This window comes from Athene cunicularia (assembly GCF_003259725.1).
Source record: "Athene cunicularia isolate RWA chromosome 1 unlocalized genomic scaffold, athCun1 chr1_part1, whole genome shotgun sequence".
In the NCBI taxonomy this organism is placed as follows: Eukaryota; Metazoa; Chordata; class Aves; order Strigiformes; family Strigidae; genus Athene; species Athene cunicularia.
In genome coordinates, this window is record NW_020799091.1 from 30,156,037 (window position 1) to 30,172,824 (window position 16,788).

Sequence of the window (16,788 nt, forward strand, 5' to 3'; positions counted from 1 at the left end):
TCCTCAGTAGCCATCTGCACTTCAGGGAAGCTCCTAATGACAGAGACAGAGCCTGTCCCTGATCCTTCTATGGTCACAGCAGGGACATCAGCTCCTGCTCCAACAAAACAGCCTCAGTTCAGCTTCTCTCTTGGGTACCTCTGCAAAGGGCTTAAACGTTACTGGCAAGAGTACCCTCACTGGCTTCTTGAGGAACAGGAGCAGTTTATTGTCTTCTTCTACTGCTCCTCTCCATTTTAAAAGACCATCAAAATTTCCAGGAAGCCACTCTTTCTGTCAGGGGGTCCTAAACACGAGTAACAGAGAGCAGAAATGTTACATGGGTGAGGGTAGTGAGTATGGGTGCAGGATAAACCTTCACTGAACAAGGATTCACTGGGCACTATGAGCATGTCTGGTCCTATTTGTTCCCACAGCCATGGTCTCATACTGTGTTTACTCAAAGCCGGGATGCCTTTTTTTCTGTTGTTACAGATCTTAAATGTAAGATTCATCTTTGGTTAAGCCCTTGGAGCTGGCACAGGGCAATTATCCCAGAGCAGGTGATGTATATCAACGTGCCAACCTGCCAGACCTCCACGGGTCCAGATGCTTCCATTTCATCCATTTCATCTCCATGCTTTTCAATTATTTTGGCTAGCAAATAATGGTGCCAGATGCTCCACAGGAATTGCCCATGTACATGGTTTTACTTGTATATACTCAATGTGTTTTTTTCCTCAAAGAAAGCACAGAAAGTGATCTCAGGTAAGATCCAATAAACACAGCAGTTAAACCGGGTCCCTTGTCTGGGTGCCCCTGACCCATCTACAGCTTTGGCTGAGGGTCAGCAAGGTGGTGCATCCCCCTTCAGAGTGAAACACAGAAAGTATCCATGTCCTCCCTCCTGGACTGAGAATGGTCCATCAAACTTGGTTTTAAACCAGGAGAGCTGGACAGCATGACTTTTATCCACCCTGCTGGTGTCTACACCTTGGTATGTCTCAGAAAGCATCTATGAGACTGAAATGCTTTAGTATGGATCCTGCTTATACTGCATTAGAATTACATTGTTTTCAATATAGTGAAGAAAGTCAAGTTTTCTGATTATTTTGCACTTCAGGTCTTCATGACAGTTTATGCTTAAAAAACTGATTTTTGAAAAGCAAGCAAGGGGTTTTAATTTGAGAATAATGTCTTTCTTTCCATCTGGAATCCATTTAAAATGCTGTGACATATTTTTGCTACATTTACCAGAAAAACAAATATTTTTTTTCCAAAATACCTCTAAAAATATGTGGCCTCATCTAAAATTCAGGGTTCTCTGATACAAAGAAATGTGGTGCCTCAATGTGGACATGTACTAAAGCAAGCAGCATTTTCTCCGAATACTCACATGTATGTAATTAGCATGAGGACACCCGTTAATACATCCCATGCACTGTGTCACCAAATCACACCTGATTATGTTGCAAAGTGAGATTAGCAAAATGAGCTTGAAGTTGCCCTCTCACTGCCATTTGATAGTAGGGAAAACAAATCCTTCCACTGCCAAAACTGCAACTAATATTCAGTACTTGAGAAATTCAACTGATGCATTCATAATGAATAGGATTTTGTGTAATTAAAATTTTAAATAAATCCCCAGCATAAACCCTGGCTTGGACTTCTTAATTTCAGATACGGAAGTACAGCTTTTGACAAAATAGGTTGAGAGTTGTTTTATAATTTTTTTCCTTCTCTTTTCTTTCATCTGAGAGATTTACAAAATCTCATTAGCATACTAAAAAATAGCAGAAAAGAAATTAAATGAAGACCAGGATTAAAAGACTCACTACTTTCTTCATGTCACCCTTATAGTTCTTTTGAGCATCTGTCCCTGTGTGGTGGGTGTAAGTAATGTGGAGGTGGATGTTAGTGGGTGGCAAAGCTTTTATGAGGCAGAAAGAAGCTGAGAATTAGAAAATTATTGGAGGCAGTTTCCATACAGATGAGAAGAAGCAATCAGACCCTGAGAAGCCAAAGAATAGGAGGAAGACAGTAAGGAAACTGGATAAATGGCACATTTCACTGGCAAAGAAAATTTGTTTCAGCAGAAACCCTTAAAGTTGCCATGGAGCTCTCACTCAAAGCATCCCACAGCTGCAGGCCCAGAACCTTCTTTGCCTGCAGAAATCTTTAGGTCAAATCAAAAAATCCACCGAGTTGTCATGGCACGTTTCCAGGTTGCTCACCTACCTGTGGCATCCCTTATTGTCCCTTGTCACACGTGGGGCGGTGGAGGAGATGAGATAAGCAATGGCGCATTAGCAAGGAGGTCCTGTAGCTGGGAGGAAGATGGAGTTGCCCTGGAGAGCTGGACTCCACACATGCCTCTTCCCGGAAAGCCCTGTATGATTCTGGAGAGTCATTTAGAGCAAGCTGTTCATGGATAGCTTCTAGTCAGTCAATATCTGCTCCCAGGTTGCTTAACCTAAAGTCTTAGACCTGATTTGCAGATAGTTTAATCACTTGTAGCTGCATCTGAGGTTAATGGAGGCTGAGTTTTGAAAATATCAAGTGCTCTAGGAGGCAGTTCTACTATGAAAAATCAGGGGCTGTGTGATATGAGCAACAAAATGGGATCAATACACTTGGATCTTTAATCTCTTCATGCCTGAATTCCTTGACCCTAAACTGGGAAATAATATTGCCGTTGTACTTTAGCTCAACATCATAGGTATCAGCTGACATATGTCTGTGATGCAGAGAGACAGCCACAGCAATAAGACTCATAGAAGAAAAAAGACATGACAAAATGGACTCTTCTCAGAGGCAGTTTTTGGGGTTTTTTTTTAAATATGCAATCTCAAATTTGAGACTGTTTTCACAAGAACAGGAAAAATAAGCTCATCATCAAAATGCATGGGCTTCCATCCACCCAGATCCCACTATTTTTTTAAATAAAAAGGGTTCCAAAATTATTTGACCTGGACAAAACTTTGTTTTCCCTCACTGCATTATTCTCAGAAACATTTAAATCAGACCTGTAAGTGTTATGAGTCCATATATAAATAGGTGTATGCATGTTTATGTAAAACTATATATTTTTTAATACATATTTTAAAGTCAGCCTGAATCAGGTGTTATCCCAAACAATGTAAATTTTACTGAGTTGTACACAGTAGGAGTCTGGAGTGGGATCAGCCGTAGCAGGAGGTAGCATTAGCACCGGGGGTAGGTTTGTAACAGGCGGTGTGAGAACAGCCCCTCTCAACCCCTGGCTCCCACCAAGGGTCACGGCTGCCGTGAACATACACGGCTCTTACCAAGTCTGCGGTAATCCCCCCAAGAAAGCTGTGTCTGAGGAGGAAAGTTTGGATCCACAGGAGGAGCATATACGGGTACTCTCTTGGAAGGAGGATTAAGTTGTAATGTCTCAGGGTGTGCTAAAGCTGGGCTGGGGTGGAGAGGGGAGGTCTGTCCACTGGTTTGGGTTGGCTGCCGTGTCCAACAGTTTTATTTTCATTTCTGCCACTTTCTGCATGACCCGGCTCTGAAGTCCTACCATGACAGCCACCAGACTACACCATTGGCTTCCTCAAGCAAATAGCCCAGCCCACGGGTGAATTAATGAGTGTTTGCAAAGTTGTGTGTCATCACTGAACAAAATGCAATTGCACCTGTGTAAAGTGTCTGGAAAAGGATGATTATTCGCAGAATGTGTTTTGCTGTCAGAAAGCCTTATTGACTGGGCAAGAAACGAATCCTTGTCCTCTCTCCTTGGGATGTTCTTGGCATGCACTGGCACTGTTCACAGGCATGTAAAAGGCTGATTTTTACAAGTTATGGGTGTTACTGTAAATAAAATTATGAATATGGCATCCAGGCTCCCAGTATTACACTAGTGCAGAAAGGCAACATTTAACCTTCACTCTGAATACCTGAGCAGCGTTTGTTCTTCTACAATGTGGTGGTGCTACTCACCCTCCTTTTATTATACTCCATATCATCAGGGTCTGGGGTGGGAAGACTGGATTCAACCCTCCCTCACCCTGAGGGGTTTGCATCAAGCAAATTCTCCATTTGCAAGTCAGGACTTTGATTGTAAGGCATTTGGCTGCTCAGGGCAGCAGCCACCAATGTGCAGCAGAGAAGCAGGGCTTGAAGGATCGTGGTATAGCCAGTGCCTGCACCCCACAGTGTCTGGAACTCAGCCAGCAAGGGTGCAGCATGGGTTGCTGCCTCTGTTTTCACTATTTTTACCACAGTTGAACTCAAGTTTTTGCTAGTTAAAATACACAAGGTCCCTCAGAACATGAGGAGCAGCACCAAAGCCGTCCCTCCTGGCTGGGTGCCTCAGCTTTGCAGCTGCAGACTCAGAGATATGCTTGCGTCTTTGCTACCTCTTAGAAATCTCTACCTCTTGGATCTACTTTTCAACCTTCCCCTGGATTTTCTGTCAAGTCATTAGTGACTGGAGGTGTAATGGTGGGAGGGAGGCACAGATTTACACCCTCATGTGAACAGGCACCCATTTCTCTCTCCACATACTGTGTTGTCTCCAGTGCAGAAGAAACCCATAGCAGTACAACTCTCTCCTGACTGGAATAGGGATGCCCTTTTACTCCTTGTCTAGAAACCAGAAAAACCTCTGCGGGTCTACCCTGAGGACGGGTTTTGTCCTGGCTGTGTGTAGAGCGGTGTCTGGGGGTGGAAGAGCCTTTGGCGTCTTTCGTAATGAAGTAAATTGCACTCCAGGGCTCTGCATGGGCTGTAAAAGCAGATGATGTTCTCCAGTTAGACACCTAATGCTCAGGCATCAAAGTTAGAACAGATGAGTCACACCTGGAGCAGTTTGTTTCATTTTTAGCAGAAAGTCAGCAGAAAAGCTGGGGCAGGATCCAGAAGCCCTGAGACACAGGTCCAAATATAAACTTTTTTTTTTTTCCCATAAGAAAAGCACCATGTGTTTATAAATTGCTCTTTGCCAAATGACTTGTTCTTAAAAAGAATTACACTGTAATAAGCTACATCATTAAAAAGAAATTTTTCTATGAGCAGCAGAGCCTGATTTCCTGCGGTTTGGTGTCTCGTGGCGGGATTATCTCTCATCTAATGAGGAGCACTCTGGCTGAAGCCCTTTCTCCTATTCATAAAGGCGCTGTCTCATGTGGGTTCTCTGGTGTCCATAACACATGTGGGATCAAACTGCTATTGTTTAGGTTCTCTCCTATCTGACAATGTAAAACTACCCACATAGCAAGCTGTTCCTCCCGGGAGATGTGAAAGGGTCATACTTCTCTACCCTGCTGCCTCTTCTCACAAAACTGGTTGAAAATTAAAGTCTTTGAGACGTCTATCACACAGTTAAATTTGACTGAAATGGGCCAACAGGCTAAAAGAGCATAATACTGGACTGATGCAACAATATAATAAACCTAATTTTATTAGGTAATCAGGCAATAAATGATGGATAATAAATACTGGAGCAGATTAAACATGGAAAAAAAAGTGTTCATAAATATTTATTCAAACATTTAAATGCACTCAAGGTGACCATTATATGCCCGTTTTGCATTTCAGTTTTAGAGGTTTGATTCACAGCCATATGAAAAATCAACAAGGGCACAGACACTCCAGTACTTACACTCATACCTCAAAAGTGAAAGCAAAATAATAGTTTGCTATGAGATTTTTTTTCACAGAGAAAAAAGGATTTTTTCAACCTTTCTTTCAGAATATTACAAAATTTAGAATTTAGAAACAGGAATGTTAAATCATTCAGAAACCAGATGTTGAAGATGATTTTCACCTAGTCAGGGAATAAAAACAGATCATGTGATTTGCGTTGAATTTCCAGAATTTTCAATAAACCTGAACAAAGTCAGACCAAAAATCCTTTGCTGAAATGATTCATGGAAATGTTTTGAAAATGTGAGATGTGAAAAGGAATTCTTAATTATTTTCACACACACACGAATCACAAATGAAAAAAAAAAAATTATACATTGAGTAAATTGCTCATCGTAATTTATTTTTCCAGTTCCTGAGCCATAGAGATGTGCTTGTCATAAAGTGATTTTTGGAGATATTTTTCTTACCTTGGATACAGTTTAGATGGATGAGCTACCATTGCTCTTCATGCTTATCAAATTAGGAGAATGCATTTCTAAATTCAATTACATCCTCAGTGGAAATGGTTTCTCTGACTCTGGTAATCTTTGGAGAAGAATTATACACAGTCTATAAAACTTCACATTTCAAAACCTAATTTTGAATGTTATTCAAGAGGTTAATTTAAGATTCATTTTCCTAAAGAGGAGTTAAATAAAACTGATAGAAGGCTGGAACTTGTCGAGTGGTTGAGAGGTTTATCAGCATGTGAGTATGAGTTCATTAGTTTTAATTAGTATAATCACTAATGTTGCATTAACAGTTTGGTGAGAGAAAGTAATTGCTCACACCCACTGTATTAGATTGGGAGATCAGAATTCATTTTATGAGGCAATTAGCATTTCAGGGATTTTTTTAAAAGGTTTTTACGATCTGCCATTGCAGTAGCTTCCTTCACCAAAAAGAGTTTAAATTAACCATAACTTTCATCCTAATGGGATGCAAAAATTAATGTAGAATTAAGTGTGAACCAGCAATCCCACTGTGATAAGCAGGCAGCTAAAACCACAAACCTCGATTAGTCTATAATGACCTGTTTTATTTCCCAGACAGTGATAGTCATTTATCTGTCCTCAATTCATTATCTTATTGGAAAGTTTATTTTCTTGAATTTTATACAGCAAAACAAATAAAATATGAGGAAGAGACAAGCAAGTAATAATTCTCCAAAGAAAAAGCTGCAAGGTTCAATAATAGGCCTTAAATAGCCAATTATTCTTCATATCAAATGTCAGAGGAAGAAGAAACAGGACACCCGGTGCCTTGGGAAGAACCATGAATTTCACAGCAGCAGCAGTCACAACCCTTCTCTGTCCATCACATGCCTTGACAGCTACGGACAAAATGAGAATGGAGATGCAGGACTTTGTCATCTTCATTGGCAAGGAAGCTCTGGTCATCTGAGAGTTAGGACAGTTGACCCAATTCTTCCAAAACATCCTAGAAAGCAAAAGTGCAAGTTCTGGTAGGAAAAAATGCTTACAGTAGGAATGCTTACTCTCTTGTCAAGGCTGTAATGAAAGGCATCACAGTATACATAGAGAGATGAGACAACACACCATTTACAACATATCTGGCACATATTATGTGAGATTATGCTTGCCCCTGGTTAAAAAAAAAAAAAAAATCTCTGCTCAAAAATAGCTGAATAAAGCACAAATCGGCTGTAACTTGGATATGGCATGAAGGAGAACTGTTAGATGATAGAACCATACTGTTGTCCCTGTAATTTTGGGTACATACGTTAAAATGAGCAAACATGGGGAAGTATTCAGGGAATTACATGAATCTCCCTAAAGCATACGTTAAAGCGAAATGTACATACATATGTATGTTCTCTTGATTCTTATACTCCTTACAAGCATTTCCAAAGGAGTTCAGAGAAAGACAATGTCCTCCTACATTTAAGCATGTAAAATTTAGGTACAACTAGACAGATTGGATTTCAGCCTTAGTCACTCTTAGGAGTTGAATTACTCCAGCGAAGAGAAGGGCTGCCTCACTCTAGTGACTGCAGAGGCAGTCTAAGGTAACCAGGGTTCTGTCTCGGATAGCTGAAGTAAATGCTTAAAAAAGGGTAGGATGAATCATGTCCAGCATGTCTGTGCCTTAGGGTTTGTCTATGAGCAGAGTTATTGTGGAGAGCCATTACTCTTCCTGAATAACAATATATGTGGATACACTCTTGGTTGAATAAGACTTACTCATTTCTCTTCAACATCCTCCTGACAGAAGCAGAGAGGTTTGCTTCCTAGTCCTCATGTGGAATTTTTCTCCAAGAGCTGCTGCCTTTTTAGCTAGCTGCCCTACCTTAATCCAAATTTACTTTAGTATAAAAATGCCCTAAATTTGCCATCCATCCACCTTTAAGAGACATTTAAGATTTATGGAGGTAAGTGCATCAATTAAACACAAAAAAAAAAAAAAAAAAAAAAAAAAAAAAAAAAAAAAAAAAAAAAAAACAAGCAAGCATCGTATACAATAAAAACTGTTATTTCACAAATTATGGGTGTTATAAAGCATATTGTTTCAGGAGAAATGCCTGTATTTGCCAGTGTGTTTCATTAAAGAATAATAAAGCCATACATATTTCATTTCCTTGTTCTGAGCTACAAGAGCCTTAACTATATAAAATGCCCCATGCTGTCCTTGCTTTGTTGGGCTTTCTCTTCTTTTTAATCAGATTTTTCCCCCAAAACTAATGAAACTGCTCTTTAAACAAATACATCACTTTCATTTGAAGTGACTTATCATGGCTCAAATGATTTCTCCCTTATCCTGGAGAACAAGGCAACTGCCAGTACCTTTTGCTGTGCAGATCCAGGTCTGGATTGCCCCTGATCTCCAGAGTGGTGAGTTCCTGGCATTCCCGCTGGTGCTGTTTTAGGGGGGAATATTAGGTGACTGATGTCTGTAGGGTCTGCACCTTGCATATCTGAGTTGGTTTCTGGTCCACTTGCTATCACATGTAATCTCTCTCTTCTTGTAGTATGCACCGACCCGCTGTGCAGGTGCACAGACATCCGTGGAGCAAGGCATCCTTCCTCCCTGCCATCACCATGAAGCAGTGCACGACCCCCAGCTGGTTCCCTGCACATGCCCACTCTACTCCTGCCCATGGGAAGGGCACCTGGAGGTGGTGGTGTCCCACCTGAGACAGACCCACCGCATCAACATCCTTCAGGGGGCAGAGATTGTCTTCCTGGCCACGGACATGCATCTGCCTGCACCCACGGACTGGATCATCATGCACTCTTGCCTTGGCCACCAGTTTTTGCTGGTCCTCAGGAAGCAGGAGAAGTATGAAGGCCACCCCCAGTTCTTTGCCACGATGATGCTGATTGGCACGCCAACCCAAGCCGACAACTTCACCTACCGGCTCGAGCTCAACAGGAACCAGAGGCGCCTTAAGTGGGAGGCTACCCCCAGGTCGGTACTGGAGTGTGTTGACTCTGTAATTTCAGATGGGGATTGCCTTGTGCTGAACACTTCCCTGGCTCAGCTCTTTTCTGACAATGGAAGCCTAGCGATAGGAATTGCAATAACCACCAGCAAAGTTCACAACGCTGAAGATGAAATGTGAGGGGGAAAAGGAAGAGGAGAAGGAGGAGGAACAATGGTGCTCTAGCTGCCTTGTGAGAGTCAGAACTTACAGACTTTTTGGGGGGGTCTCAGGTCTTTTATGGTATTTAGTACTTGTCCACAGTGGGCATTATGTAAACATCCTGTGGTTACAGTCTCTGTGTAATGTATTTACTGTTTTGTTAATACAATTTTATGAGAAATTTTAAAGAGGCTAATCAATTTATTGTCGACCTCCAGCAACACTGGAAACAACACTTTCTCCTGGAAAGTGCACCCAGGGTGACTCCTAGAAACCTTTGGCTTGAGCATGCTGTGCAAATGTGTTCCCTTCATTGCCTAACTGCCTGGTATTAAGGAGGCCCCTGTCCCTGGTAGAAGGTAAAGTATTCCACGAAGGGACAAGAGCACCCAGGTTTCCATATTAGCAATAGTGATTTAACTCTTACCCTGTGGTCACAACCAAGTCCCAGGGAGTCTGCAGTTTCAGAGCTCCCTTCAGCTTCTGAGGAACCAACCTTCATCACCCAGACAATGAAAGCTTCAGAAGAAAAGCAAGCAACTCTGCTGAACCAGGGTCTGGAAAGCCTTGTTCTGCATTAAATTGGGGATGACAGACAATGGGTGGTCACTGTGAGCATGGTTAAATCTCACTCTTGTATCATGATTGGGCAGTGAGAGGCTTGCTAGCTGGTCTGTCTCCGGGATGGATATAACCACAGCCAGCCATTGGGGCGTTACCTTTTTAGCTCCTATTTCCTCAAGCATTCAAAAAGAGATTTCCAGAAAATAAAGTATCAGAACAGTCCTAAGCTGTGTACTGATCCTGCTCTTGAATTCTGTGCCACTTAGACCCACAGCACATGCTGCTAAATATTGATTTAAAACAATGCAACTGGAAGATCTGTTTGCAAATTGGCTATGTGGGGGGTGGTGATGGTCCCTTTCTTCTGCTGAGGGCGTTTCACAGATGGCCGTGGTCACAAGGAGGCATTGGGCTTCTCTAAGAGCTTCTCCCTTGGATGGGTCCTTGGGGAGAGTCAGAGGCAGGTGCTGGCAATCTGACACTCAGTCCCATCTGCAGTCAGGCATGTCTCCTCCATAATCAACAGCAGCAGTGAAATTCCACTGCAGTTGGTGATGTGTTGAAGGAGGGGAATCTACAGTGAGTGTGACACATGAGAAGCATGGGAAATTGTCTTTTCCTGTTTTCCCTTCTGCCCATGTGTGGCTGTGGCCTGGTTGAGCCTGAATGCTTTTTTGAGAAACATCTGGTGGGTTGGGTCAGTTAGTGGCTAGAATGGCTCATTGCTCAAGTCCCTTGGAAAACAAAGGAAGGGGGGAAGCGAGCTAAGGACAGTCCTTCAGTGTTTCAAAAGGCACCTTGTTGTAGCTAGCTTTGGGTACGCAAAATAACGGATGCTAATCTCTCTCACCTGCTGCTCTGCTGGGAATTATTATAAATGATGTGTGAAGTAAAACGAATTGCAATTTTCCTGAGATGAATGCTATGCAGGTAACGCTTTCTGAGTTGCAGAGGTATCTTGCCTCCTTCCTTACCTGGGCTTTCATAGCAGGTCACCGCTCAGAGAGGAGCTAGGGTCTCTTCAACAGGCTGTTCATGACCACGCAAGCTGAGGTCTGAAGAAGTTTCAGTCCCTGTAAGAGTGTGCCGAGGCATACCTTCACAGCTCTCCCACCTCTGAATTTGGGGGGCCAGGGGGACATGCTGGTTTGCAGAGCTTCACTGGAACATGCAGGCTTCAGAGTGGCTTGCTTGCTTTTTCCCTGCGATGTTAAATATTCAGAACCGGCAACTGCTGCCCTTTCCCTAAATGATAGCAATAAATAAATTATTGGCATTTTTGTGGACTGAAACTGGATTCTCCAGCTCCTCCAGCAAATATTCTGCTTCTGAATTAAAGCAAGTCAAAGGCAATAAAACCCCAATAAACACAGTTCCTCTAGTTTAAACTTCCTGAGCTCTTTGTACACTGCCGTAATACTGCTTTTGTTACATGATTACCACCAGTGCTACAGAGGGTATCCCTCAGGTATTCACTTGTTCCAGAACTTTGTTCTTGAAATAGCTACTGAAATGAAGAATGTGCTGCTGGTATTTTCGGGCATGCCCCTGATCAAAGGATGAGTGTGAGTGACAACAGTAGTTCTCTGGGATGGGCATGTCCATCCCTTGACAGTATCCTGTATATTCTGGTTTCAATGGGGCAGGGAACACAGTGGAAATGTGACATCCCTGACACAGACCTCCTCACATCCCATGTGTCCTTCTCCCAGAGCTTTCTTGTTGCCACAAAACCAGTTCAGTCTATTTCCTTCCTAGTCCTCACCATCATCTTGGGGCCACCCTTCTCAGCCTGTTCTCAAGCTTGCCTCCTCCCGCTTTTGCCTCTTGGGTGACATTGCTTAAATTGTTCTCACTGCTCTTTGCAGCCAACGGGGTAACCTCCTTGCTTGGTTCTCTCCACTGCTGCAAAGCCCCAGGTCTAGCAGGGTTTTCAGAAATCCAGATATGTTGGAATACTGATGAAAATCTGCCCCTTAAGGCTCCCAGTACAGAAAACAAGGACACATTTTGGGGAGAAAAGAGATATGGGTGCCTGTATCCAGCCTTCATAAGCATCTCAACATAAAACTCAAATGTTTAAGGGTATATTTAAGGACTTTATACCACAGAGGACATTCTAATTCTGTCATGATTCAAAGCCTATGAGCAACCCTTCGCTGCTACAAAGCAAAGGTGAAGCAAATATTCTGCATTGTGAGACAGAAATCCTAAAATATTGCCAAGTAGGATCAGCAATGAAATTCAATTCACATGTACTCTTTCAGTGCCCATAAAATAACACTACAGCTACTCATGGTTGAAAGGCAGCTGTAGCTTGGTTTCCTAAATTTGGGCTGAAATCAGAACTTTTAAAATTCATTTTGTACTCTAATGTTTAGCATCTTCATAATGTATTGTACCCAGTCACTCCAAATTCCTTTAAAAATGTGAAGAACACAGCCTTACATCTCTTTGAAGTAAGGAAGTACCCTTCATTTGGTGCAGGAGAAAATGAAGTCTCGAAAAATTGCTATGCAGTTGTTGCAAAGTTCTGTTTTCCTACCTACCTGAGAGAAGTGTTCCCTCTTTATTTTGGGGTTGGTTTGGTTTTTTTTTTTACATAGACAAAATGGTGGGTTGGTAGGGTTTTTTAGAGTTTTTACATATCTGTCTTCATGGATGGATCTTCTTGTGCCTAGATTAGTAAATTGCAGCAACAATTTCATCAGACTTAGCCAGATGGATTTCTACCAGACCCACTAGAAAACCTACTTTGGTTCTTCTGCACTATCCATCAGACACAGTGTGAATGTTAATGTCAGATCTGCAGTAAAACAGCACTAGTGCTTTCAGCTCAATCCCATTATGAATTAAGCTCACATCATATATCCACGACTCCTTATAAATCAGTTGAAGCATCCCGAGTCTCATCATCTTGAAGATGACAAACGATCTTGCTGTGCCAGTGCCAGCCTGAGGGCTTTCTGAGAAGTAGGGCAGTAGTCCTCTTCCCACTGGACTCTGATATCATGTTCTCTGTTTCATACCATCCTTTATGAATACAGGCCAGTAAACTACTAGAGAAAGGAGGGATGGTAAATTCTAGACAATGAAATGGGTATAACAAAATGAATGATTTACAATAAATTGCTGGATACTGCAGCATGGCTCTCTCTTTTGGGCATCAGAGGAATGAAACCCAATTGACAGTACCATAGTATAGGTGATTTATCTGCTTTTCTAGCCCATAACACATCTGAAAAACACTTTGATCAGAGAATAGTGTCAGAGCAGACTCAGAAATGCACTCCTGCTTCAGCTGGATGAGAAACACCTTCTCACATGGAGGAGCTGCAGCTTCTAAACTGTTCAACACAAGCATAAGGTTTGGTTGTTTGGGGTTTTTTAAATCCGATTAACTCCGCATGCTCACACCATCTGAGTGAATGGCGGAAAACAAAGATTGCCACATGTATCATCACCAGAACTATTCACACAAAAAGATGATTCATCTTCTGCAGAGATGACCCTGCAGAAGACAAGGGGGTTTCACAACAAGGTAGCACAGGGCAGTGCCTGCAGGCTCCAGAGACATACACATACAACCGAGGGCAGAGCTCAACCACTGTACAGAAACATTACTCAATAGAAACCACGTGAAGTGAGGTCGCTGCGGGGTCTGTCAGGAAAATGATCAGACCTCCTGAAAGCAGCAAGCCAGTGGGGAGCTGAGGCTCTGTGAAGAGAGGAGTCTCCACATTAGCACCTTCCACCCAGCACAAGGGTCTCTCATCTGCTGGAAACCTTGCCTTGGGAGCAGTGCAGATGAGAGGATCAGGCCTTGGCACTGTGGGTCTTTGTGCAGATGGCCCTGATGTCACATAGTGAGTGCAGACACCCAGCCCCAATTCTGTCCCACAGATCCTCTGGTTTCGGTGGGTACCCAGCTACCTGCAGCTGCCAGTAGTTCCTCCAAGTCCTGGCATCTGTCAGTTTTGTTGCCTTTCACCTGCATAACTCCCATTGAGGTAGGAAAGTATTGGCTGAAAAACACCCAAAAAATCTTTGACATCAAATTAAACCTATACCTCATACCCATGGTTAGGACTACGATCACTCATTCTTTCTCTCTGCACAAAGGCAACAGACTAATGCATAACTCTTTTATCCCTCTTTGGGCTCTGCCCCTCCAGAAATGCATGTGAAGGATTAGCAGGCAGTGATCATCTTAAAGAGAAGGGTAAGGACTAACATCCAATGCAAAGGTAGCTGTTCTTGCAGTACTTTCACAAAGGGATGCCAGGCTCAAAAAAAGAGCCTAACAAACCTTAGCGGGAAGCAAATGGGAAACACCAATTGCAAAGCCTGCTGTCCTTCAACTAGATTGAGCTTCATATCTTCCAGGTACTGAAAATCCTCTTGAGACATTGCCTATCTGAATACATCACTTAATCTTGTAGAAAGCCCCAGGACTGAGGGGTTCTTGCTGTTAGAAATTGCATCAAGTAACCTTATTGAAGATAAATGGCTTTGAACTTTCATGGCAACAGTGATGAACTGCTTCAACATCCATGTAGTGAAGGCTGAAAAATCAGAGCTTTTAGACAAAGAAATAAACTTATTCAAATGCAAATGCAAGATGTGGGGCAAAGTTTTCAGGTGATCCTAAAAGCACTTTCCTTATTGCTGCAGACTGAATGTCTGATTAGCAAGAATAATTTCACTGCCAGTCAGGCCCTATTGACTTGAGTTTAGGAGAAACTCAGATATTCTCCCTTCCTCTGCTAAGGGAAACCACTTTAAAAGTAAAGCAGACGCTGTCATGTATGAAACAAGTCTGGAAGGGAACTTTCTTTTCAGACCATACTACCTGACCAGCAGACAGTGGGGAGAGCGCTACACCTCACATCTGTTCAGGGTGAATCCAGAGTTGCAAGCACAACCTTATGTAGACACTTTCTCCATGTTACAATCCCTGCTTCAACTATTGAAGATAACAGCTCTCAAGAAGCTGGCTTGCAAGCTTTGATGGCTTTAAGACTGTTTTCTAAAAATCTGCTAATACTGACTTCTAAGCTGCAATGGTTTTAGGGCATGAGACACTGAGGCTCCACTGAGGCTCAGTGAGAGTCATCAGTGTGTGTGCATGGGGGCGACACAGGCAAGCCCTACATCTTTGCCCCTGTCTTTCACAGCAGGAGCACTGGATACACCTGCAGAGGTTTGTTTGGATCTGTCCTAATAAAGTGTGGTGAATTGCTAGGCCACAGAACTGGATGCCATCAATTCTAAGAGATGTTCAGCCCAACAGCAGCCAAAATCAGTGCGAGTCCCTCACGTAGCTTTGAGAATTAAAACAGGAACTTGCACAGAAGCGTTAGGCCCATTCATATCTCTATCAGATGGCTTCTATTCTGGGATATGGGTTTCTCTCTGGCTTATGATAATGACAGAAGGCTACAAAACATGGCTAGGAGCTACTGCACCTTCCACAGTAGGGTACTGATCCACAGAAAGGTCTCTGAGAACTACAGTAATATAAACGAATAATCATATCATATACTAATATAAAATAATAATGCAGCAAGGCCTTTTAGGGCTGATAACATCTTTAAAAGTAGCAGCTGATACTGAAAGGGATCATTACTCAAAGTGATTCTCAGGTGATGCCTGTGCTTTTGCCATATTGAGATGTGGAAGAAGATATTCAGAAGAGTGACAGTCTCAGGGCTACCCTGATTATTCAAAGAAATGTTGAATTAAAAAAATAACTAGGAGAGTCCTGAATGAAGCAAAAAAATATATTGCTGTTGCCTCTGGGCAGTAGTTTCTTGTGACTTGTCCTTGGAAAAGGATTTCCAGTAGACAGAAGGTTGAACTTTGGCACATCACAGCCCCTGCTCTGTCACTTACAGAGTTTTCACAAAGAAATACTTAACCAAACTGTAAAAAGAGTAGAAATATCCACTGAACAGTGTGACCAGTATGAGAGCTGCCAAGATTTATCCAGCCTCCTCTGGGTAAGCCTGCACGTGGCTCCTCTGCTGGACTGGCAGAAGACAAGAGACAGCCCCAGGTCTGAGGAGGACTGGCTGCATTCCTGACAGCCTGTAAATTGTTGTTGCTGTTGTACAGCAATTGTGTGTGATAACTCTTGCCTTGAAAACTGGCAGGGATTAAACCTGGGCCCTCCAGCAGTGTACATCTGTAGAGGCTGATGTTGACAGCCAGGCTGTGGGTTATGGCAAACTCACCAGCCTATTATGCAGGACTGACATATGTTGACTGGTGGCTATGTATACACTGAGAAATCATGCTGAAAAAACATTTCTGCATGAGATACGTCCTTAGTGTATTGAGGATGAGCACTTAATTGTACTGCCCGTGCTGGATCACGTCTCACCCATGCCTCCTGATTTCTCTTCTTCTCTCAGCTGGAAACCTGGAGAAAGCAGATCGGAGTCACCAGCCACGCAGGTGCCCAGGCCACTGAGGCTGGCACAGAAGAACCATGAGGGTGTCCGCCTGAAGGGCCCATCATTGTGCATAGAGAAAAACTCCAAACAGCACAGACCCAAATATTGAGAAGTCTTTGAATATTAACCTTAACTTCATAGCTCTTCCCAACCAGAGAGAAATAGAGGATTTCTTTCTGCAAAACACACTTATCTTCACTCAAGTCCACCTAAGTGAAAACCTTACCATGACTCATGAGTTTCCCTATACAGTGATGGTTGCACATCCCATGAAAACTCAGTGGCTATCAAGTCAAATGGACCACACTTTTGGTTCTCACTTCCTCAGTGACTGACATGACTGCTTTTCTGTGTAGGCACAGTGTAGTTTTTCTCCAGACTTGATGATATTCCGCAGGTGCAGGTTTGCTGTAGAAACCCAATCTGCACCATTCAGCCACAAGATCAGAATGATCCTTTACAGCCCTAAATTTGTAAAGCAGTTACATTCACACTGCATTGCTGTGAGGGTTGTGATCTGGCTACAGG

General features: G+C 42.7%; 1 protein-coding gene across 1 annotated transcript in view; it reads left to right on the top strand.

The window, feature by feature from the left end:
- Positions 1–10,739, top strand: part of SIAH3 (siah E3 ubiquitin protein ligase family member 3) — a 49,274-nt gene extending 38,535 nt beyond the window's left edge. The window contains exon 2 of the mRNA XM_026858069.1: positions 8,624–10,739. Coding sequence (XP_026713870.1) covers positions 8,624–9,217 — 594 coding nt within the window. The 3' untranslated portion in view covers positions 9,218–10,739. The remainder of the gene's footprint in view (positions 1–8,623) is intronic.
- The last annotated feature ends 6,049 nt before the right edge of the window (positions 10,740–16,788 follow it).